Source organism: Limanda limanda, chromosome 17 (genome assembly GCF_963576545.1).
Source record: "Limanda limanda chromosome 17, fLimLim1.1, whole genome shotgun sequence".
NCBI lineage: Eukaryota > Metazoa > Chordata > Actinopteri > Pleuronectiformes > Pleuronectidae > Limanda > Limanda limanda.
In genome coordinates, this window is record NC_083652.1 from 10,974,135 (window position 1) to 10,998,690 (window position 24,556).

Consider the following 24,556-nt stretch of genomic DNA (forward strand, 5'->3'; position numbering starts at 1 on the left):
GACTTCCGGCTCTATGGATTCCTTTGTGTTAACAGCAAGACCAGGAACAGACACTAGGTGGCAGCAAAACTTCACTGTGGTCCATAGGTTTAATGGTACTGGTCGTTTTTACTAACCTTACTTTTTACTGAATCTTACCAAAGCTCAGCTCTATGACTGAAGCAATTATATAAAGTCATAACAGCCATGATATGTGTTATAGTACACTTATACCTAGAAGGGTTAAAACCCATTTTTTAAAAATGTCATTTAGTTCATGCAGGAGTTTGTGAAGTATAATTAAATGCTAAAGATTATTTATTTTGTTGTATGCTAACATCATTTTAACTCTATAGTCTACATGTTATCTGCACATTTTAAAAGTGTTAAAAACATAACTTTCAGTTTACTTTAAAAAACTTGAATATATGTCGTATTTTAATTTACAAAGGTTTAAAATATAATAAGTCATGTAATGTTGGATCAGTAAGTTGTTCCTGAGTTTATTAGTTCTCATGTAGACAACCATTCATCCACCTATCTATCAATAATATATATATATCACTTCTGTTGAGTATGAACTTGAAAGAAAATTTGATTTTATGTGGAATTAAAGTGCCTTGTACATATATTGGCATGAACCCTGAGCACAGCTGCATGAGAACATATATAGGAACTACAACACAACGAAACAAGAAGTGAGAGAAAAACTTTAACTTTGTAAAACATAACTTTTCTCAGGAAAGATTTTCTGACCGTCTGTTATGAAGGCAGCGTCTCCAGATGATGTTTATTTTGACAAACTTTATCTGGAGACACGATCGTTGGACAAGTCCAGGGTCCGGGACATACAAATGTTATTTTACCAGATCAGACAGAAGATTATTCACATCTATAATCTCGATTCTATTATTACAATGTATGAAAAAACAGCATCAAAACAATGTGACAGTGAAAGAGCTTGTTCATGATCAATCTAAATCTGCAGCTCCCCTCAACATTCAACAGCTTTATAACAAGATTCAGCTCATTCTTTTACCAGTACGGCCCACAACTTTACTGTTTTTATTCATTCGCACATAAAAACACAGCTTCACCAAACAGCATCTAGCAGCTAACTACAAAACCAGAAGAGGTTTCCTCAGTTTATGGAGGAGACCAAACACAGAGCTAAGAGAGAGTGAATATATGTGACTTGTATGTGTCCAGTGTCTCAAAGCATGAGCTCAAATGGAGGATAATGTGTGAAGCTGAGCAACAGTTTTCTAACAGAGTGAAGATCTATCAGTGTTGGGTTAACTACTCGTTTTCAGTTTTCAGGTCGCGACACAAAATTCAGTTATTTCAGGTTTTTAAGATAAAAAAATAAAAAAATGTTGTGTGACTGTGATTACTTCCTGCTCCAGCGTCCATGAGACTGAAGACATGATTTCTGAAGAAGGCTGTGTTTCTCTAATCAGTATTTAATGCTGACAGAGCGCAGGCCTGCAGGCAGATCCCTCTGAGCGGAGCAGAGAAGCACTCTTGTGTTTCTGACCTCTCCGGGCCGACAGCAGACGAGAGGTCAGTGTCAGCGCCGGGCCACCAGACTGGCTTTGTCAACTTCCTCCATAGCGGCAGCTGCTGTCTCCACGAACACTGACTTCTCGTGAGGAAGACTGGTGGCTGGGGTCAGATATGAATAGACTGTTTTTTTCTCGTCTGTCTTCACATATTTGGCGCAGGCTTCATCGTTTTCTTCTAATTTTGTCATCAAATGCTTCACTGATCTTTAGCCATGTCAGGAAAATGTATCTTGTTCAGATCTTGGGGCAGTATGTTCTCTGCTTTTTGTCTTTTTTATCTGTCTCTAAAGAGGAATATAGAGACCCCATCACCTCCTGGACCCCGAGCTGTTTACTGGGGAGGTTTCAAGGAGCCGAACTAAACAGAGCAGTAAACAAACAAAGCATGACGGAGGCAGAGTTTCTTTCTTTTTTTTTTACAACCCGTCATACACGCAGACCCAGAGATGCAAATGAAATTTCACACGGCCCTCACTGTCGAGGAAATTGAATTACCCTGCTTGTTGCTGGACCGGAGGAATGCGTCTCTAATGCTTTGAGGTGGGGGGGCTGAATGGTGAGGGGGCAGAGGGGAGGAAGGGGGGGCCGAGGGGCCTGCACCCTCTGCCCCCCCCCCCCCTCCTCTCCCCCCCAAGGACACTTCCTGAGTGTGGCCGGGCGCTCTGCCATGAGGTCTTTCTAGCTTCGTTCTCTCAGTGCCAGGCAGCTGCCAGGGGACACACGAGAGGGTTCAGGCTGCACAAGTCAAGACGGCCATTTACAAAATGCACCTGTACGACTTCCTCTGTGTGTGTGTGTGTGTGTGTGTGTGTGTGTGTGTGTGTGTGTGTGTGTGTGTGTGTGTGTGTGTGTGTGTGTGTGTGTGTGTGTGTGTGTGTGTGTGTGTGTGTGTGTGTGTGTGTGTGTGTGTGTGTGTGTGTGTGTGAGTCAGTTCTAGAGTTCACATTGTGCTCAGTGCAACACCGGTGAAAAACACTCACAGAAAAATGATGGAGAAGAACATAAACTTGAGGTTTTGCATGTTTTCAGCAGGATTTCATTTCTACGCCACAGCACTGACGGCTTTTTTCCAAAACATGCCATTTTATGATTGTTTACCGGCCGAAAGTTTCCATTTGCTCAAGTGCATGATGAAAATAACACAATAACAGAGACTCACAGTGGATGTTACACGGCAATAACTGTTTTGGATTATTACCATAATAATAATCATTATAGTGATGATCAGATCTGGTGGGAGATTAAGAACTTTACGTGGCTGTTGTTAAACCATTGATTTTAAACGTATTTTTTCTTGCATTTAGTAAAAAGTAGCAGATGAGCAGTTTGGTTGTTTTAGTCCTGTGGTTACCAACCTGGGGGTCGGGGCCCTTCAAGGATCACCTGAGAGATTACCAGAAGAAATAAGACAAAACTAAGTTCTGAGACATAACAAACATATATTTCATCTTTTTGGACCTTTTTAGTGAAATATTGCACATTTCTCATCAAACGATTTACAGCAGGAAATGCTAACCATTCTCGGAGCCTTTCTCAGACAAGAACTCCAAAAAATGGGGTTTGGATATTCTTCAGTCTCACACATGAAGAAAGCAGCAGGAGATTTTACGTGTTAAAGTTCACAATGATGTTAAAATGTCGGCGCCTGGAGAGAGGAGGACATCAATCACGGATTTTTGTTTACAGCACATGGACACTGGCGTCGGCCCTTATCAACAGAAAGTCTTGAATCTCATTGTCACTGCGAGTTGACATCTTTGTCCCCTACGAGCATGGCACCACCTTTACACCCTCAGATATTTGTGTTTTTCCAGTTTCCGAGTGGGTCACGAGTTAGAAACTTGGTCTACTTGCTCACTCCAGTGCTCTGATTTCAGAAAATATATCTGGAGTTCAGTGCACGTCTGAAAGCAGCATAATAAACATCTGAAATTTGAGAAGGGCCCAAACTCAGCACTGCTTTGTATATATTTTATATTTTGTACAGCTGTCAAATTAACAAACTGGAGCAGACACATAATTTCCCTCTGAAGCACTAAGTAGAGGCCCTGCTACTTGCATCCCCTCCATCACGTTCACTGTCCCCTCTCGTTTCTCTCATGGTGTCGCTGCAGGACGGATGAGGCAGTCTTCCTGTTTTCCGGAGGGAATCCGGCCTCTTTGTTGCTCTCCAGTTAAAGGGAGTCTAAGGAAACAGGGTCCCTGGTTTGTCTCCATTGTGGCTCAGAGGGAGGCAGCTGTGTGTCCTGGGAGCCGGCACTCGCGTTATTCACACCTCACCTCCTCCTTTGTACACGTCACCCGGACCAGTCAGAGGGAGCACGTAGGCAGAGGATGGATTTACGGAGCTGTCTGGTCCCCCCCCACACACACCCCTGCTCACTGAGATGCTTCGTGACTTTTCTAAAAGTACTTCCCCTTCCTCCCTGTTCTTTCACCGTTGTCTTAAGTCGTCTGAGTGAAGAACCTTTTCACGATCCGGTGCTTCACTGCCACCTTTAAAATGAACCATCAATGCAGCTTCAACCACGTGACCTCAGCTCCGAGCCGGGAGACGTGTGCATCCTCATCACAGAGGTCATGCTAAATGATCACAAACACAATTCATGCACAGGGGAGAAGCAGCTGTCCTCACGCTGCCTTAAGTGAACAGAAATTATGATTCATCACTTTCTGACGTTGTTCAGCATCATTTGCATCCCGATTTGCATTTGTCACTCACTCAGTTATTGTAGCTGTTTAAATCACTGAAAACACTTTACATGTCAATCTAAACTGTCTTTTTCTTTTTCTTTGGCCTTTCTGACAGTTGATTTCTCCTTGTTGGTGTAATAATAAGACAACTGACTCCTTTTTAAAAGTTTATAACACCGTTGAAATCTTTGTGTTCTTGGCTGCAAGTCATATTTCTGTGGTGTTTTGTTTTGAAAGGGAGTTTTACATCGTTTGAACGTTGACAGACTGAAATGATCAATGTTGTTTTTTTCATTTTACGAGTTGGAGCATGAGGAACATTACGCAACAGGCTGTGGAGTTTCTATGTGTGAAATTATCTTTGAATGTACAATGGGAAACAAATCAGTTTATTCCCATTTTGGCAAAAACTGTTGATATAAAAGAACAAATGTTGGACTGCTGACACCCCTGCTTATTATTTACCTGCAGAATAAAATAATTAAATGGATTATAGGTTTCAGCTCTAATTTTGAATTCATACTGTTGATTTTAGAAACTCCTCCTGTGATTGATCCATAATTGGATGCTTCTATATTAACAGATAATTTATGACACATCTTTAATTATCTCAATACAATATGTGTTTATGGGAATAATTGTGGCTGTAAGTTATTAAAAACCTCAAAATGCTCTTAAGTCTGTTTTGTTAATTCATTGCAGATGTGAAACAGATGTGGATATTTGAATGAAAACTTATTTACAGTAATAAGACGAATGATTCCCACTTTGTTCTGCAAATGATGTCAAAATGTGAATGATAAAATATTGGAATATTCGCAAAAGTGAAAGACGAATTGATGTCTTAAAGAAAACCACTAGCTTGCTCAAGTGCATCTTTTAACTAAGGGGGGAAATGAAAAACCTCGTCCTCCTCCAAACTCCTCAGGTCCACCACTCAAGTGCTGCTGACTACAAAGTTAAAGTCCTTTTCTTTAGAGGGGTTATGTGATACCTGGATTATGTTAAACTTCCACTTGGCGTGTCCTCACAGCACACGTACAGGAGGATTAGGGCCTGTGCCAGTTGCTGTGAGATCTCTCTGCAGGCCAGCGGAGCCTGTCCCGCCGCCGCTAATCCTGCAGACAATACGACCCGTTAATTGGAGACTGACTGATATAGCAGAGGAGAGTCATGAAGACAATGTGCGAGTGGCCAGCGTCTCTAATCCCCTGCACTCTGAGGAATGTCCCTCCGTGGCAGCCGTCCACTCTACGGCACATCCGCTCCCACTCCTCTGCTCCCTCTCTTCCATTCCCTCTCTTCCACTCCCTCTCCTCCTCCTCTCTCTGGGGTTTGACGGTCAGACGTGCTGCTGTGTTGCTGAGACAAACACAAAAGAGTGATTTTACAAGTGTTGTGAAATGTCACATCTCCCACTCAGAGCCGTGATGGCAGGTGTGAGAAAGCTCACCCTGGTGTTTGTGTTTTAATCAGCAGGGAACAAACCATTAACACATTTACAAGTGTGTCCTGTCAGTCCAGCTTCAGACGGGGACGAGGCTTTAATCAGGTTGTTGAAAAGCCTCGATATCCCGTGTTTGTGAGACGTTCTTCTACTGGATAAGAAATGAAAAAATCCACCTTTTATGCATTCAAATGAAAAGTAATGAGTTCCTGAAAGTTGTGAATAAAGGAAAAGTTCAACAAATTATTCACAATTTACATTCAGGACAGGGAAAAAACCAGAACAAGTCATTTTTTGCATCTTTGTGGTCGTTTTATGTCTCTTTAGAAAACCGCAATAATGTGTTTTGTCCTGTTTTGCATCTCGTAGTTTTGATTTTGTGTCGGGGTTTGAAGTCATGAATCTCTTTGTGGTTGTTTAGCAGGACTGTAGCTCATTTTGTGCGTCTTTGTGATCTTTTTATTAATCTTTGTAATAATTTTGCATATCTTTGATGATGTTTTGTCACTCTTTGATTATTTTGCTTTTCCTTTTAGTCATTTCCACATGTGATTCTGCATCTCCTTGTCATCATTGTGTGTCTGTTTGTAGTCGTTGTGCATCTCTATGTGGCCGAATAGCAGGTCTGTGGCTCATTTTGTCATCGTTTTATGTCTCCTCTGGCATTTTAAGTCATTTTGCAACTCTTTGTGTTCTCTTTCCGTCTTTTGTATGTCTTTTTTTTTTGGTCATTTTTATTTATCCTTTCAGTCACTTCTCTGTCACTTCATCTCTGTAGTCGTTCTGCATCTTTTTGTCATAGTTTTGTGTCACTTTGTTGTAATCTGGGGTATCTTTATGTTTGTTCAATCGACTTCTCATACACAGGCTCTGGTCAGATAATCCACTTCAGTAATCCACATACGATAAACACAAGTATCATCTTTCGACTCCATTTTCCTGTGTTTACATAAACAACTGAGGTTGCACTACAATACACAGAATATCCTGAAAATGATAAAGTTGAACTCTTGGAAGAGAAGCAGGTGCAGCGATCATACTTCCGACGGCTGCCGGGTCGTTTCATGTGAGACAGACGAGAAGCTCAGTGTTCATGTGTTTTGTTTCTGCCTGGGGTGAAAAGAAAAAGAGCAATCAGGCTGCATCTCTTTTCAGCTATAACTCAAACTGAGACGGACTCAAGTCATGCAGGCGCTTCATGTTGTGTAAACAGAGCACGATGACATTTTGGAAGCCGGATCCTTTATCAGTGGCAGATAATCATCCGCAGTTCCAGCCTGCAGTCATGTTTCACCGCGGTGGGGATGACAGGCAGGTGGTCGGGCAGCGGTGGACGGCTGCAGTTGGATGTTTGTTTTCTTGTTATCTGTTGCCACATCACACTCACTGTGCTCTATATGCAAAACAGCTGAAATCACACGAGCGCTCAAACGTTAGAGTCACACACCTACTTCCAGTCACGATACGGACTTTTTAACACCCTGTGCAAGGGCAGGCTATCTTTCCATTCTGTGGGTGTATGTATGTGTCTAAACTAACTCAGCAAAGCATGGATGAATTTCAACCAAACTGCGTGGGAATGATACTTGGGAGGGTATCTTCAATTGATTCACTTTTGGAGTTGATCAGTCAAAGGTCAAAGGTTAATGTTGACAAAGATATGATCTGAAAAACACATTTTCCAAGATATCTCCTCATATAATAGGAATAGAGAGAGAATCCACAGCATATATATTGATCAAACAATTAAATCACCGTCATATTCATCATGGAGAAGTCACAATGAAGTCAGAAAATGAAATCAAGCATATTAAGAAAAGGAAAATAGACACAACCTAAAGCTTTTATTGATCCAAAATTCATTTATGGTCATATGGTGGGTATGACATCATCATGACATCCCTCTGAAGTCAGACAATGAAGTCTTGGAGCGAAGTCACACATTCACTTTTGCAACCAATGAGAACGCTTTATCTGCACGAGCCATATGTCATCATGTGGTAGGAATGGTGTAAATTATTACTTTCTGTGCATGATTTGCATTGCCCCTGTGATGCATATCTAATCTTCTTGTGATGTTGACATGCTGCCAGTTTAACATAGAACAACTGAAAATACTGAAAACAGGGTGAAGTAGTTACTCTGGCAACGTTTCAATGCTTCATAAAACCCACTTCCCAGCACCTCTAAAACATATTGTACACCAAAATTAGCAGGTAGTGTTTTTGCAGGTTGTCTAAAAAAAGGGAATTAGCACCTTTCCCATTGGCAGTATCAGTTTTTCCCCTGCTGCTATATGTATGCAACATTTCATCTGACCTCGGAGATCTGAGATCGGCCCTTGTAATGAAGTCTCACCTGAATACCCGGGTTGATAGCATTCGAGTTGCACAGGACCAATGTCTACGTTAGCCAGTTGTTTAGCCATTGTTAGCAAATACAGTTCATACAGACGCATTGTACTAACGCCGTAGTAAAATCTCCGCAGACAGTAATTGGACAGTACTACGTGTACGACACATTTAAAGACAGAAGTGCTAATAAACAGTATAAACTACAGCTTTCACAACTGTAGATATACAGAGGGGCCGGCTAGGATTCCAAGGTCAGGGGTGGTGAGGTTCAGTAATTCTGAACTCTGATGTATAATGGTGCCATTAGTGTCCTCCTTTCTGTCCAATCTGTCCCTCTGTGTGGCGCTGAAAACGTTTGGCCTCAGCTCGTGGTGCAAACCGAGCGGGTGATCCCGCACACTTAAAACCTGCTGTATTTATTATGCTGCATCTGCTGGTATGGGAACAAACAGGACTACAATAGCAAATGCTCAGGGAAGATAAACAGTGGAGAAAGCACTCACATGCAACAACAGCCATTTTTCCAAAGTTACTCGCAGATGTGGCACGCTGGTATGTTTGAAGGATCACCGATTCAGAGAGATTACAAACGAGCCGAGGGAAATGGTCCGGGAATAAAATGTAAAAGTCGTTTTTCACTGCAGTGCTGCAGATGAACTAGTCTTTGTGAGTTAAAGTTGCCGTTCGGTGAACACAAACACTCTTTGGATGGGACAGGTAACATAAAAGTGGTAGTTTTGAGAGTCTGAGCTTAAAACGATTAGGGGCAGATTAGACCAACACTCATCTGATTTTGTTATTTATGTAACAACTTTTTTCTTTTGTAGCAACAGATCAAACTGCTGCTGATCCGATTACTGTTTGCACATTCACAGCTTGCCAGTTTAATAATACAAGAGTTTTATGCTTAATCCTCGGGCCCTCTTTTCCCATGGGTGCAGTGCCAGAGGAGGGATCTGTCTCTTCCTCTTGTTAGCGAGCCGGGAGAAGCCGATTTGACACTGAATGAAGCTACAAGTCAAACTGCTTGGAGTGTTTCTTATTTTAACCAACGGATGATTTGAAACCTCTGTGCAGATTCAGTGGAAACATTTTACGAGTCAATGGAGAGAAGAAAGCAGGCGCAGATGACTGATGTTGAACACAAAGTTTAGACACATTAAACACTGCAGTTTTTCCCACTGTACATAACTGGAAGGCAAAGCTGTGATTATGGTTTGTGGTGAGGATGTCGCTCTGGGTGATTTGTCTCTCATGTGAGGCTCTGGTGATGGATCTACAGGCCTGCCGGGGTTCAGCCAGTGTGGGCTGGAGGCTGGGAGCATGATTTTAACAGAGTAACTAAGTACGTAATCTGTCTTTCTGTCAGAATGGAGTGAAATACCTCATGAGGCTTTTCTATAGTCGATGTTGGGAAAACGTTGAATGGGACCATCCATCACAATCACTGATGAAAGTATTCACATCGCTAACTTAAACAAAGCAACACTATAGTGATGCATTAGCATTCGAGCAACATTTGTAGCTAGCTACCATGACGATGTTTATAATTGGCAACCCAACATTTTGTAATTTGTCCCACTGTGGTTTCATAATGAACCAAAATATGTTTCATACTTTTCATAGTACTTTTAAGTAAGTACTGAAGCAGTATTTACACTGTTGCACTACCGCATGATTGTGCCATGGTCCTTAATATTTTTACAAACCACGCAGACAGCCAGACCTCATTGTTTTAGCTGCAGTTGTGGCAGTTTTTTCTTTAGTCTTGGTCATTCGGAATCTGTTGCTCATGGGAGTGGCCTTTGTGAGCGTGCTTTTGCGCCCCCATTACCGCCATGGACTGTGGGAAATACACTAATCTACTAATATCGTAAAAAAGTTGATTGCCTGAATATATATAATAATGAATTTTTTATTACATGCTCATAAAGGGTTTTTAAGATTCCAGTATTGAGCAGCTTGTAACAGCCAATAAACTGTACATTACAAAACACACTGTAAAGCGGCAGTCTGTTGATTTTACCTTTCGTTATTATTCTTCAGAACAACAAAAGTAAAAGTACTCTACTCTGTAACTATCAATAACATAATTAGATAGTTCATTGTATTGTAGTAGAGGGATGTGGTTTAAGATTGGCTTTAGGTTTTAGCGTCCAACTATAATTCTAAGTCAAGTGGTTCCTCAAGGTGTAAAAGGTTTTTTCCAAGAAAAACTAAAATTTCTGTTACAATAATGTGCATTGACTATAGGTCAGTTATTTCTGTGAAATATTTGATGATTCTGCCTTTTTACTTGTCAAGTAACTGTTTAAGTGTACTCTGTGGAATTTAATTAGAATTAACAAAATATAGGCATTTGTAAATAATTGAATTGCATTGAAATGTATATATTCTAATGGATCGGATAAAGTTTTGTTTATGCAGCCTATATGAAATAGAAATCTTCAAAGTAAATAACTAAATTTACTTGCCATCAGATTGTGTATTTGACAAAAGCGCATGTGTCATTTAAGTGTTCAGCAAGTTAAGACTGATTGTTTGGCACATTAAATGTATAATGGGGAACTCGCAAAATAAAAACAAGACCAAATACATAACGTTTCTCAGTGGTTATGCTCTTTTATTCAAAGTTTCAGGTCCCACTGTGGGTCCCTTCAGGCAGCAGACGCCACCATCAAGCTCATAATTCCTGAGAAGCCGGTATTGGGGATAAACAGTTTGAACCCCTCCAGATACTGGAGAATAAAATCCAGCGTTGTTTAGTCACACAGTTCAAAGCTGTACAACAATCATGTCCAAGTCATTAACAGCATATGTAAACCGCAAGAGGGGGGGAATTACATTCTAAACATTTACATTAACTACGCATTTACACACAAGGCACAGTACACAATACTGTAAACAAGATGTACAGCGAAACCCAATATGGGTGAGAGAATACACAGAGGGACTAAACGCCTCCATGTGGAAACACGGGTGTTGCTCCTGCTAAGTTTTCGCCTCACAGGCCTCAACAGTAACCAGCCAATATTATGTGTAAATAAAGAACATTCATGTTAATAATAATAATAATAATAACAGAGAGGCTCATCAGTCTTTTGTGCAAACTATTATAGACTGAGGCTGGGATTACACATGTGCTTATTACTTAGATAACATTATTTTGGGTTCTCTGTCTCGAGCTTAAGCTTCTGTGCTGTTGAACCTCTGGAGGTGAACGTCTTCTCAGGAGCAAACACCAGTCATTTGAAATTCAGTTGTGCAATATTCAAACAAAGATCAACATCTTGTATCAAAAGCTGATTGTAACCCCCTCCGAATCAAAATCTCTTCCTCTCATTATTCTTCCCTGATATGCAAGGAGCGTTATTAAATACATAAAAATCAAAAAGATGTTGAGATTTTGAGGGGGTTATTTTCTTTTTTCGTTCATTGGGACACAAATCTGAGGAATGTCAAGGATGTAAATTAGGTCGGTTCACCCGACAAATATCAAAAACTTAAAAGTGCTTTGTCCTGATGAACCTCAGATTTGGTCACAAGCAAAGGATGCTTTTGGAAATCTGCTTCTGCAAGCTCAGGTTAGTGGGAGTAACAACACTGTAAACTTAAAAAGCACAGTAACATCTTCATAATAGAGCGTTTGTCCGGAGTCATCTGGATAAAAAGGTTGGAACAAAAATTCCTGGAAAAGCCAATCATATATATACATATTAATTTGTGTATATGTATATATATATATACATACACGTATATATATACACACATACCATGGACCTAAATGGCATTTTTAAAAGCTTAAACAAAAGAAGAAATTCATGTAAAGCTGGCAAAAAGGCTAAAATATATGACAACACATTCTATGAGAATTGCAAACATATACAAGCAACATATACATCACAAAGCTCAAATGATTGCCTGCAAAGCGTAGCGTTGAAAGCTACTTCCTGCCAGAAGCTGGAGCCCTCCGCCCCCAGCATCATGGCGAGCAGGGGGGAGTTCCTGGATCCGGACAGGAAGGAATAGTCCCGATGCGGGCCGCACAGCAGCCCAGTTAAACTATTAAAGACCGCGCACCGCTGCAGTAACAGCAGCCACGCGGTCAAATACCAAACACTGGTCCCCTCGAGCCTTTCAGATACCGAGGCACGAGGGAGACGAGGATGAGAAAGGAGCGGTCGGCCTAATAGGCAACCTGAGGAGGACACCACGGGGTGTCTGGGTACAGGAGACAGTGCACAGACTTGAACCTGGACGAAACAGAAAGGGTTAAAGTTAGACAAGTGAAGAGGGGTCGATGAAATCTGAGTCACGTCATGAAATACAGACAGATCTCTCACCTCGATGGATCCTCCTCCACAGAAAACACCCCTTTCAAATTGATAATATTGCTCTTGTTTTCAAACATCCCATAACTGAGGGTGATCTGGAAGAAAAGTTAAAAGAGAAACATGAGAAAAAGAAACCACCGTCTGGAGCTCTAAGGACTGAAGAATCCTGTTTGATATTAAGTGATAATCTTGAGTTTCTCACCTGTTTGTGAATCTCAGAGCGTGACACCAGTTGCAGGTTCTCCAGGTGCGAGTGGAACAGGTTGCTGCGGGTGAGCGGAACCCCGAGAACCGACTCGATGATGTAGCCCACGGTGCAGTCGTCGGGCAGACGGATTTTCTCCGCTGTGTTCATGAAGTGCCCACCACTGAAAAGACATGAAGATAGAGAGAGACCTGGTCAGTGCTGGTGTTCCACACACACTGGAGGTTGTTGTAATGGGACATTTCAAAATGTAACTTATTATGTTGTCCTCAAACTTAAGTGAAAGACGGCAACATAGTTTTGTAATGATTTTAAAGGAATGTAGAATGTTTCCCTCCTTGTCAATAAACACAATATTTATCAATATTCAGTGGATGTCTGACTGACATTTGAGGAATTTTAGCTTTTTTTATCCCAACACTGATTTACAAATGTATGGTCTCTGTAGTAAAGTGATAATACACAGTTTGTGTGTAAGTGTATCTGAATCCTACCTGGCCCATGGGCTCATCTTCAGCGCCAGACCCCGGCTCACGCAGAAACCGGCTCCTCCAGTCGCAAACCAGAAGTTGACTGGTTTCTTTAAGAGGAGACAGAAGAGATGTTTTAACTTACAGTATTATCAGACAGATTACCTGTTTTGTGACCTTGAAATATCATATTCATAAACAGCTATGCCGCGGATGCATACCATCTTGTTGTCGCCCAGCCTCTCCGTGGCCTCGATGGGCCGGTCCAGACTGGGTTTGCCGAGGTACATGTCCTGGGTGTGGGGGTACTGGGACAGCTGCTTCACAAGAGTCCGAACATTCACGTAGTTGTCGTCATCGACGTGACAGAACCACCTGAGAAGCAGAAACAGAGGAATATTTAGATCCAGAGATTCATGCGACGATCACCATTTCTGAGAATCAAACGTGGCGTGTAGGTGTTACTTACTTCTTCCCGGACTCTATGAACTTATCATATTCCACCGCCATCTTGCAAGACAGAGCTTGTCGGCTGTGAGCCGCGGAGCAGTTGGTGTTGACTGCATGACTCCCTGTGGCAACAGAGAAAAAACATATGAGTGGACAACATCAATGGAGGCTCTATGTATTTGAATGCCATCTTCCCCAGAAGCACAAAAGTCAAAGCCAAATTGGTATGCCCTTTGGAATTTTTTTATTCATCGCAAATTCACAGTTGGCCCCTTATCCAATAAAACAATGTGCATATCTGTTCCCCAGATGAAATCCCCCTCATGAAACTCACCCATTTGCTTTTTTAGCTCCTCGTCTTCTCCGTCTGTGAAGATGTACGTCTGCAAACCAAACAGAGGACATCACAGATTAGTGGACTTGCTCATTAAACCCACTCCATCAGAACAGGCTTGGGGTTTGGTCGATCATGTGAAGCGGTCACGTGATCAGATTTAACAGTGTGTGCAAAGTCCCTCGTCCTCCTATGAAACCCCGGGTGTGATTAGCATCAATCATCGTGTCCTTTATGCAGTGGAAAACACACCGGGGTTAAACAACCCCCTGCTCTAATAAAGACCTTTTGTCCTGCGCTTCACTCTCTCCATGGCAACTATGCAGCCTCCTGAAGCATCCCAGACATAGAACAAAGGCGGAGGCAGACTGTCCGCCCGCACACACATCCCCATTCATGTATCCCATCCCCCGGCCGAGCCCCTGCACCCTGCTGGACGTGCTGCCGAGCTCAGACGTGTTGAATGCGGCTAAAACTGTAGCATGCAAATGTCAACAGAGTCAACACGTATCTGATTAACCAGCACCACCGACCTCTCTCTCCTCGCCGCTCTACGCCCGATAGACTCCACAGGTGAAAGGAATCAGACCGTGAACCTGCAGGCTCTTGTTAATTGTAGCAGTTAGTCATAAAAAGGAGTTAACGACATAGAGCACCTTACAGGAACACGCTTTTAAAAAAGGCCAGGGGGGGAGATTAGACTCCTCTTTGTGGCAGCTCACGCCGAGCAGGTGCGAGCCGGTGAATGGCGATGATGAAAAGGCCGCCGGTTTTTGTAACTGCCAGTGGCCTGTTTACTCTTCGTCTGAGGTGTGGCAGCACCTGCCGCACATCACGCCGCCTTATCTACGCCACGTGTCTCTACATGCCAGGTCGTGCAGCCTGATGCCTCGACTGACAGAGGCCCTTTTTTATCAGTTTTAACTCACATTCCTGTTAGAATGCAAGCCGGCTGCCGAGCAACCGCGGCCAACTGGGGCCGTCTATAAAAAGGCCGCTGATTTCAGAATAAAACGACATCTTTCGACACTACTTTTTCCTCCGAACGGAAAACACAGCTCAGAGCGTTTATGGATCAAACTCAGCGCAGATGTTCCCCCAATGCCGGAGCCTTGATCCTGTATTTGTTTAAGAAAGGATGGTGGTTTCACTGGTAACGGGATCAGAGGCTGGCGCTGTTTGCTTTAAAGGCCGCTGAATAGACGGCCTAATCACTGAGGCAGCTGCCAGAGCTGCCAGGGCACTGACAGAGAGGGGGGGAGGGGAGGGGTGGAGGGTGTGGGGAAGAATCCCACTGCTGATTAGTAAATCGAAAACCGTGTGTGGCCATTCAGCCCCTTGTCACCCCCTCATCCTGCCTCCTCCCCCCCCCCCCCCCCCCCTCCCCCCTCCCCTCTGGGCCACATACGCGGCCTGAGTCCCTTGAATAGAACAATGCTGTGAGTTTTCATGCTGGGTAAAGTCTCCACTGGGTAAATTCTAAATATGTTTGCCGGCATTTGCATACAGCTGCAGGAGTTAACTCAAGAGAAAGTTCCCGGGGAAGGGGTTTTTCTCTTCTCTTTCTCTCTTTGTCTCTTAACTGAAACTCAGAGGAACAGTTACTTTCATGGAATACTAATTCCAACAAGAACAATAAAAAAAAACTGGGCCGTGTGAAGCAGAGATAAGAAGCGAGAGGTGAGGAGGGGGGGGGACACAGGAGCAAAGAGAAAGGATGAGGTTGGGGTCCAGGGGGGGGGGTGTTGGTTGGCTCTCCCAACCACAGGAAGGCCTGGCGCGGCCCTGTCTGAGCTGGACATGGTGCCGACCTGGCTGGCTGGCTGTCTCCAGCTCCAGCGGAAGGAAGGGGATCCCCCCCCCGGCCACCACCTCCACCCTGACTCCATCCCGCTTCGGTCCTCAGACATTAAAGCCCTTTCAGCACTTTTTTTCCCCCTCAGCACTAATGATTTGATAAACAATTCGCAGTGCGACAACAGGAGGAAGACAAATAATATGCAGAGTGGGATCCTGCACATGTACTTGTCCTGTACTCGAACCGGGCTCTCCGCTTGAATGACGCCCACCATCTTTCCGACCACTTCTGCTGTTTTCACCTCAGTGTGCAGCAGCCATTCAACTCACTCACACACAGCGTCGAGTGTGGCTTTTTTTTTTTTCTTCTAGATGCTAAAAGCGCTCATTGTTGCGGCGCTGGCTGATTACCATACTCTTAAGAGCAGGATGCAGGGAGCGCCGCCACAGAGATGTGGACACCAGCTGTCGAGACGTTTGCAAAAAAAAAAAAAAAATGAATGAAGGCTTTGATACGAGTTGCTACTGAGCATTCTGCAGCTTTACAAATCAGTTCAGGATAGGGAGCTCGAGGGTCGCAACTTTGAGTTTTTTGATTGCATGGCAGGGGAAACTTTGTGATTCATTCTGTGCCCCCCCTCCCCCCCCCCCTCTCTCCCCCAATGATTGTTCCGGTGTGCAGAATGGGGAGTTGCCAGAAATCATGAAAAGGGTTGCTACATGTTTTATTAAAAGGCCAAATTGAGATTCCCAAATTGATTTTCCAGTAACTTCTTGGGTTTGACCTTTCTGAGCCACAAAGGGAGCCATTTAGCCAGATTCTTACCGATTGGTTTTACCCCCCAAAATAAAGTCCTATTCGTGCTTTGAATGGGCTCAAACATCCAGAAGGCCACAGGCATTATTATGTCAGCAGAGGCATCACAGAGATAACCTGCCCCCCCCTCCTCTCCCCCTTTCTTCATGAATACAGCTGCCGAGAGCAAAGAAGTTCTTCTCTCTTATCCGAGAAACTCACATGTGTACTCGCTTCTGTACATCTGTAATATGCGTGTCCCCTGTGCCACGAGAAAAGTGGTCCAGAGACACGACAGATGTTCATCAGCTGAGCGTGAGAATCAAACCTGAACACGGAGGACGGCCATATGCACAGGGTGGGAAGCTCAGAGCATCATATGGCCGGCATTAAGGCCGCCCTTTGTTCCGTCTCTCTCGGCCACCTGGCACCCTTCTCTCCGGGAACTCCCACCCAGCATTGTGGTGCTGGCTCTGTCCCTTTCTGTCCGTGCAGTCACCCACCAGCTGCCTGTCCTGGGAGCCCGGCTGCTCACTCTGTGCCATGGGTTAACATCCAACATCTAGCACAGTAATAACAAGCATTTAGCACAATCACTTTGCAAATAAGCAGATAAGAGTCTGGGTTTTGGGGGCGGGGTTATTGATTTGAGTCAGATGCAGGTATTTCTGTGTGATCTGACATAATTTTCCTGACATCTCACACATCCCAAACTTTCCCAGTGCTTGGAACAAAAGAGGGAGTTTGTAAAAGATGTGTGTGACAGCGTCCGAGGCCAATCAAGAAGACTTTTTAAATCTGACACCTCTGGGTGCAGGATAAAATCACTTTGACTGGCCCCTGTTATCTTTACACTGCACCCCCCCTGCAGACGCTTGGTTCTCAGGACCACATCATTCATCCCCAGCACCACCCGGCCTATAGATGCACCCCTTTTGTCCCCATGCGTCCCCTCCACGAAGCCCCCCAGTTTGTTCCCATCCCTTCAGCGAGTGACCCAGACTCAGCTCTCCCACGTTCCCATGGAGAGAGGGGAGACAAGGGGCTGGGGTGGGGGGGGGGGGAAAGCTTTTCTTCCCCTCTTCAGAAAGACGCTTTGTTAGATCCTGGAAGGGGGACAGCGCTGGACTGGGTGCTCTGAGGCATCCATTGCACCGGGGGCATTCACAGGGACACCCACAGAAGAGGAGGGAGAATAGGGAGAGGGGAGCAGAGTGGGGGGGGTGAGAGAGGGAGAAGAGGGGAGTCGTGAAACTGCTCCCTGGGTTCTCAGGGGCATCACTCAGAGGAGAGGAGAATAAAAAGTGACAGAGCCGGGGAGGACATTCAGCACGGATAACGGGGGTCTGGGGGGGGGGGATTCCAGGAGACATGAATAATACTGCAGTGAATGCAGCCAGCAGGCATCTCCTCCATGTGTGCACTGGGTCACTGTGCACCCGGAAACAATGACACAGACAGACTGCGACCCTTTCAATGTGCATGCACCGTGCAGGAGGTCTCATGGCCAACATTAAAAAACTTTCCCTTTACCTGCGGCTTGTTCCTGGAGATCCACGTGTCCAGCAGCAGGCTCAGTCTGGAGCGGTGGAACTTCTTGGTGGTCTTCACCGCGAGGAACACGTCCGCGGCGGTGATGTCCTCGGCCGGGGGGGGGGGCGGCGGCGGGGGCGCGAAGCCGGCGGCGCGCCCGGGCCTCGCCGCCTCCGCCTCCCTGCGGCCGCGCGTCAGCGTGCTGAAGTACGCGGAGAAGCCCGTCCGCTCGGGCGCGTGCGCGGGCTCCTCCGTGAGCGTCACCTGGTCCACCACGTGCACGCGCCGCAGCTGCACGGTGAGCACGAGCACGAGCAGCGCCAGGGAGGCTGCTCCGGCCGCGGTGACCGCCGCCTTCTTCGCGTTGCTCTTCAGCATGATGATGATGATGAGAGCCAATTAAACAATTAACACACAACTCGGGACTAGGACGCGGCGCGGGTCTCCGAGGCAAAGTCCATATGGTGGGTTAGACCCTAAGAAGACACGGGGGCTGAGGTGGAGGGTCCGTCCGGCTGCATAGCTGGGGAAGAATAAGAGAATCGATAGGAGGAGGAATATATAAGCTCGTGTGGTGGCCACGCCTCCTGGAGGAGAGGGACTCAGTGAATGCAGCGTGCCATTCAGTGACGATGCAATGGGGCGTGGCTTTCTCTCTCTATTTGAGGGAGTATGTGTCTCTGTGTGTTTGTGTGTGAGTGTGTGTGTGTCTGACCCATCTTTAATGGGCTGTTTCTAGGGTTAGAATTAGGTTTGGGTTAGGTTAAGGGTTAGGGTTTGATTTAGGTTTGTATAAGAATTAGGTTTAGGTTAGTTTTTGAATTAGGTCTGGATTAAAGTTAGACATTTAGTTTGGATGATTAATGTTAGGGTAAGGGGCCAGGGAATGCGCTATGCCAATGAGTGTCCTCACTAATGTGTGTGTGTGTGTGTGTGTGTGTGTGTGTGTGTGTGTGTGTGTGTGTGTGTGTGTGTGTGTTTGTGTGTGTGTGTCTGACCCATCTTTAATGTGCTGTTACTAGAGTTAGAACTAGGTTTGGGTTAGGGTTAGGTTTAGTTGAGTATAATTATTGGGTTTAGGTTAGTTTTAGAATTAGGTTTTGGTTAGGGTTAGGGTTAGACATTCAGTTTGGATGATTGATGTTAGATTAAGGGGCCAGGGAATGCCCTATGCCAATGAGTTCCCTCACTAAGAAAAATGTACAAACGTGTGTGTGTGTGTCTGACCCACCTTTAATGGGCTGTTACCAGGGTTAGAATTAGGTTTGGGTTCGGGTTAGGTTAGTATTAGAATTAGGTTTAGGTTATTTTTTTAATTAGGTATAGATTAGGGTTAGACATTTAGTTTGGATGATTAATGTTAGAGTGTCCTCACTAAGATAAATGTAGAAACATGTGTGTGTTTGTGTGTGTGTGTGGTCCAGTTATAAGCCATGTGGTGGGGACTTAAAATCTGTTTACACATTCACACGATGGGGACTTGTCTTCATTATGGGGACAAAAAGCAAGTCCCCATAACGTAGAGGGAAGGTTTAATTTGGGGCAAGTAGTATAGAAAAAGTCTTCATGAAATCCATGTGAATCTATGTAATGTCCTCTGTAGTCACTGAAACATGACTGTGTGTGTGTATGTGTCATAGAATACCATTGGAGACACATCATATTTTTATATAATATAAAGGGAAAAAATATGGTTTAGGGTCAGTAGGGTTAAGTATGGGTTAGGCAAGTAGGGGTTATGGTGAGGGTATCTCAAGGAAATGGATGTGTGTGTGTGTGTGTGTGTGTGTGTGTGTGTGTGTGTGTGTGTGTGTGTGTGTGTGTGTGTGTGTGTGTGTGTGTGTGTGTGTGTGTGTGTGTGTGTGTGTGTGTGTGTGTGTGTGTGAGAGAGAGAGAGAGATAATAAAAGTAAAAGATTGACCCAAAGACAACACAGCTGCAGGTGGTCACATGAAAAGGTATGTTTTATACTGCACCTGGAGAAAAACTCACACAACACTCACCACTTATTTTCCAAATCAGACTCACTTCTCTGCTTTTTTTGTGTATTTCAAAGGTGACGTTCTTCAAACTCAGCCGGGTGTGAGCCGGGTGTTCACCAGAGAAACGGCCCCTATTGTTCTTCGCTGACCTTGTGAGGACTCTGAACAGTTGGCCATTCCTGAACACTTGTTATTCAAATTCTGGCTCTGGCAACCGTGTGCCGTCTGGCGCTGGCCGACCGAAAGACGCGAGTTCCATTTAGACCAACGCGCAGCTGCTGGAGCCTCAGAAACACCCACCGACTGCCAGCAATCACCATACTGAGAGCATTTACAGTCTAGCAAATGTCAAGTTCTGCTTTGGTACAAGAACATGACCTCGGTGTCCACACATAATGTTTTCCTTAATGCAATCCCAAAAGTCTGTGTTGTACTTAAAGTTGTCTGCAGGAACAGCTCAGTCACACCCTTGGCTGTGCTACATTTCCTCAGTTAACTCCTCTGGCTTTGCTCGCAGCACCACAAAGAACCTTTCCAACACATTTGCATGGAAAAAACTTATTTTCCACTGCAGGTGTTTTATTCATTTGAATTCTGGCACAAACAGAACATGAGTTACCTCTTTTCTTTGTGGCTTCTGACAAGGCCTTTTGTTCATCTTTTAAAAGTGAGCAGAGAAAGGCATTTTAAAGGCGAGTTTCAGAAACCAGGCAGAAGGGGTGGTCTCTGTGGCCTTCATTCCTTCTCGATTAACCGCCTCTTTTTGCCGGGCTTAGATTCATTACAGTTCGCTGTAAACCTTTTCTTTCATATAATCTGCTTAGAAACCGGAGGATGTAAAGTTGAATGTTGCCATTTTTTGTTATTTCAACCTAAAAAAGTTGATCTGAATGAATTAACCATTGAACATTTACTCAACAAGATTGGCATATTTACAGACATCCCAGCATGCAGAGGTAAAATGAGAGGTAAAATGTCCCACAGCACATATGTATTATGAGAAAGGTAAGAGGTCGCGACCCCCCCATGACAATTTGATAGCAAAGTCTTTGTGGTTGTTATGCATCTCATTAATATCATTTTTTTGTCTATAGCCATTTTTCAGACATGAGTTTTTGCCTTTCAAAACAGGAAAATCTCTGGAGCAACTGACTCAGAGATTTACGTTTTAATTTCCAGCCCCTCTGGAAAATTCCAAGAAGATCTCCAGAGGTCAGTTCATGTCTGAAAGCCGTGGCTGCTGTGAATAAGAGCTGTAAAAAAGTCCATAAGGAAATAAGGAAATGAGCTGCCTCTTTCTACTCGGCTGGCAAGCAATTTGTTCCACCTCAAAAACTTAACTCGGCCTTTGGACTCATAAAAACAATATGAGTCATTAAAACGGCACCTGAAAAAGTGAAGTTCTCCATTTGTATTCGCGCTAACCTCCCTTTCCGTTCACACTTTATTTCGTCTTTGTGCTTCCTCTCAAAGAAAAATACAAAACATGTTTTGCCCCCTTTGAAATCAACCCAGAAACTCCGCTCTATCTGACATTACCACTGAATACCAGAGATTCAATCCAGTTTTTCCAGACAAGGCCACTTCCTCACCATAGTGCCCACAAACCCACAAGTAACCGCCACAGTGTGTTTGATTCTCCCCCCCCCCCCCCCGCCCCCCCCAGCCGTATCAGCGCCATGGGGGATCTGAGCGACCACAGCAGCCTCAGCGGGATGGTAAGATTACAGGCCTGCTATTTATAGTTTGTGGTTTGACAACAATGATTCAATATGAAGCACATACAACAGAGCAGGTAAAGAATCCCAGTTACTCTATCCACATGAACTGCAAAGCATAAAGACATGTCCATCATCTCTGTGACTATCCCTCAACTGTCCAAAATGTCTCCATACAGCACGGAGCATCTCCTTTATGTTCCCGGGGTGCACACAATAAAAAACTGAAAACACATGTGCACGCTGAGCTCAGGAACATGTCATCTATAAACTTGATATTCTACATGATGCATGTAGAGGGGACATGGAAGACATTAGCTCGAAGCCACATCATTCCACTCAACTCATCGTGTTTCCATTTGTTTGATTCTTCAGTTTGTTTGATTTTCCTCTGGACGGTTCCCTGGATGGTTCTGATTCTCGAAGCTTTGAAGCGTTCACGTGATGATCTAAGTTGCTGCTCTGAAACCGTTTGAGATCTGCTGCACACTAAAACTCAGGAACACATTAATATTCATTTAAATCCACACGGTGAATGCATTTATATTGGACTATCCTACGCTTTATGATGAGTTTACACTCTTTACACTGCATTTATACAACACTGTCTTTCACTAGTATCTATCTATCACAAACACTGGCAGCACCTGGTGGGTCCCGGGTCTTGTCCAGGCTCACTTCAACATGTTGAAACTACCAGTTTGGTCAATGACCTGTTCTACCTCTCTAAAAAGGAAGGGGGCATCCAGATTTGAACCGGAGACCTCTTGATCTGCAGTCAAATGCTCTACCACTGAGCTATACCCCCTACACAGAAACATCAGTAAAGCATCAAAACAAATCCAACAGATCAGGCAAGGACTTATTTGGGATCAGCTCCTACTTACACGTCATGTAAACAAACATTTACATGATAATGAAAACAATAACCATGATGATGATTTGTATTGACAACAGCCCGACCAATTTATCAGTTAGTCGATACAAATAAGACAATTTAGGCCTTTCACAGATTCATTGGTATTGGCCTTTAATTTTGCCGGTAGTGAAACATTTATTTTACAGTAATACAGTAATACAGCAAATAGGTGCATTTGTGGCAATACATTAAAATATATGTTTTTTCTATGTGTTTGTTTTTTTACATTTATTCTTTTAATTCATAATAACGTTTATGGTTAAACTGTAAAATATCAAGCTTCAATTACATTTGTAATAGAATTTTGAGAACAACTTTATAGTGGATCATTGACATTTTTACCTTTAACATATATATTAGCTGATATATTCTAAATGTTTTTATATATATTATCTTTATCAATTATCTGCAACCATAGATCCACATTAGTCGTGCTCTGGAATTGAAAACTACTTTTATAATGTGAACAAGAGCTGGATATCAAAAAGTGCACAGGCTCATTTTGGAACAACACTCCACTGACTCTGAGAATCGGTGGATGAGAGCCGGGCGGTGGGATCAGTCCTCGGTTGTGTTTATTTTCCCATCGTAGACACACTAACTCTGTCGGGATTACAGGTCACACCAGAAGTGAGAGCCAGAACTCGGCTTCAGTTTCCCTCCTCGTGCAACGTTAGAGGAAACTCTCCGAGGACCACGGCTGAGAATGCTTCAGCTGCTCCAGAGATAAAACAAACACGACCCGTTTTATTGATCTCCAGGGAGTCTTCTCATAGGTCTGAATGGACATCTTTCAGGTAAATGTAATATACAGATGAAAAAGGGTATAAGACCAGATGTGTAGATAAAGGACAAAGCATTTATATAATGCAAGGTACAGATAACGATCATGCAAAAGGCTGAATAAATCATCTTCTGTCATGAAGTATCAATATTTGTTTACGTCCAACTATGATGGAGAAGGTATTCATATCTGTAAATAAAAGTTGTTGTACTGCTACTAATAATTATTTCAGAATGACACCTAATTAAAAGGATGCGAGCATGATCAGTCAAATGTATCTCAGTGAAAGAGTCATAATAGGAAAAATACTATAAATATGAATATAGTGTATTATACAAAGTTTTAACAATTCTATTATTGTATATAGTTTTTACTGTTTTTATTTTCTGTGGCGAGTTCTATTTGCCGTGTTTTTTTCCAGAGCAGCTCGATTTGTCCGGGCTTGCAGGTTAACGCCCTGGCATGCCCCGAAACGTCAAACACAATCATCCCTTCTGTTAAATAAACCACTCAGAAATATCAATTGTTGTCACTGGAAACTGTACATTCACTTGAGACCCTTCAGGTTTATACTTCTACTGAAGAGCTCAATAAACTCATAGGATAAACACTCAACTAAAGAGACTTTGAAAAGATGTTGACATCTCAGAGTTATCTCCAGATCATGATGTAAATGTTAGGAGGGAGGAAGGTGTTGGTTAGATGACAAAAGTGTATAAAGGTCCCTTCTGTCGAGGTAAAAGGCCGTTTTCACACTCATGGCTGCCTTGCTGGGACGTCCAGTAGGAGGCTGAGCAGACAAAGAAAAAGACACTGGCGTCATTGAGGCACTTTTAATGACCTTTTGTGTCCTTCATCACAGTCTGTCTGTTTTACTATGTTAGATGGGTGAGCCATCGCCGAGGTGATGTGAATGATCTCAGCTGTTTGTTTGGATGTTTGTTTGTAGGCAAGATCACGCAAAAACTCCTGAAAAGATTTCAATGAAACTTGTTTGAATGATTGGATGCAGATTATTTTTGTTACCTTTGTTTACCTTGCTTCATAGTTTTTGGCATTTTCATTTGTTTGTTTGTTTGTAAACAGGATTATGGAAAAAATAATTGACGGATTCCCACAAAACTTGGTAGAAGGATTTGAAAATGTATATATATATATATAAGGGGTTGCTCTGAGTGCAATTTTGTGCGACTCC

The 24,556-nt window shown here is 43.6% G+C and overlaps 1 protein-coding gene and 1 non-coding gene across 2 annotated transcripts; both read right to left on the reverse strand.

Moving 5' to 3' along the window:
• Window positions 1-10,636: 10,636 nt before the first annotated feature.
• Window positions 10,637-18,468, reverse strand: lfng (LFNG O-fucosylpeptide 3-beta-N-acetylglucosaminyltransferase). Its single transcript, XM_061089954.1, has 8 exons — window positions 17,959-18,468; window positions 13,833-13,881; window positions 13,518-13,620; window positions 13,270-13,423; window positions 13,073-13,158; window positions 12,576-12,741; window positions 12,383-12,468; window positions 10,637-12,292 (listed from the first exon to the last, which is right to left on the reverse strand). Exons 1-8 carry the CDS (start codon window positions 18,334-18,336, stop codon window positions 12,226-12,228), a joined length of 1,089 nt encoding a protein of 362 aa, XP_060945937.1. The 5' UTR covers window positions 18,337-18,468; the 3' UTR covers window positions 10,637-12,225.
• A 3,926-nt stretch (window positions 18,469-22,394) lies between these two features.
• Window positions 22,395-22,466, reverse strand: trnac-gca (transfer RNA cysteine (anticodon GCA)). The gene has a single exon. It is a non-coding gene; the product is annotated as a tRNA-Cys (tRNA).
• Window positions 22,467-24,556: the final 2,090 nt, after the last annotated feature.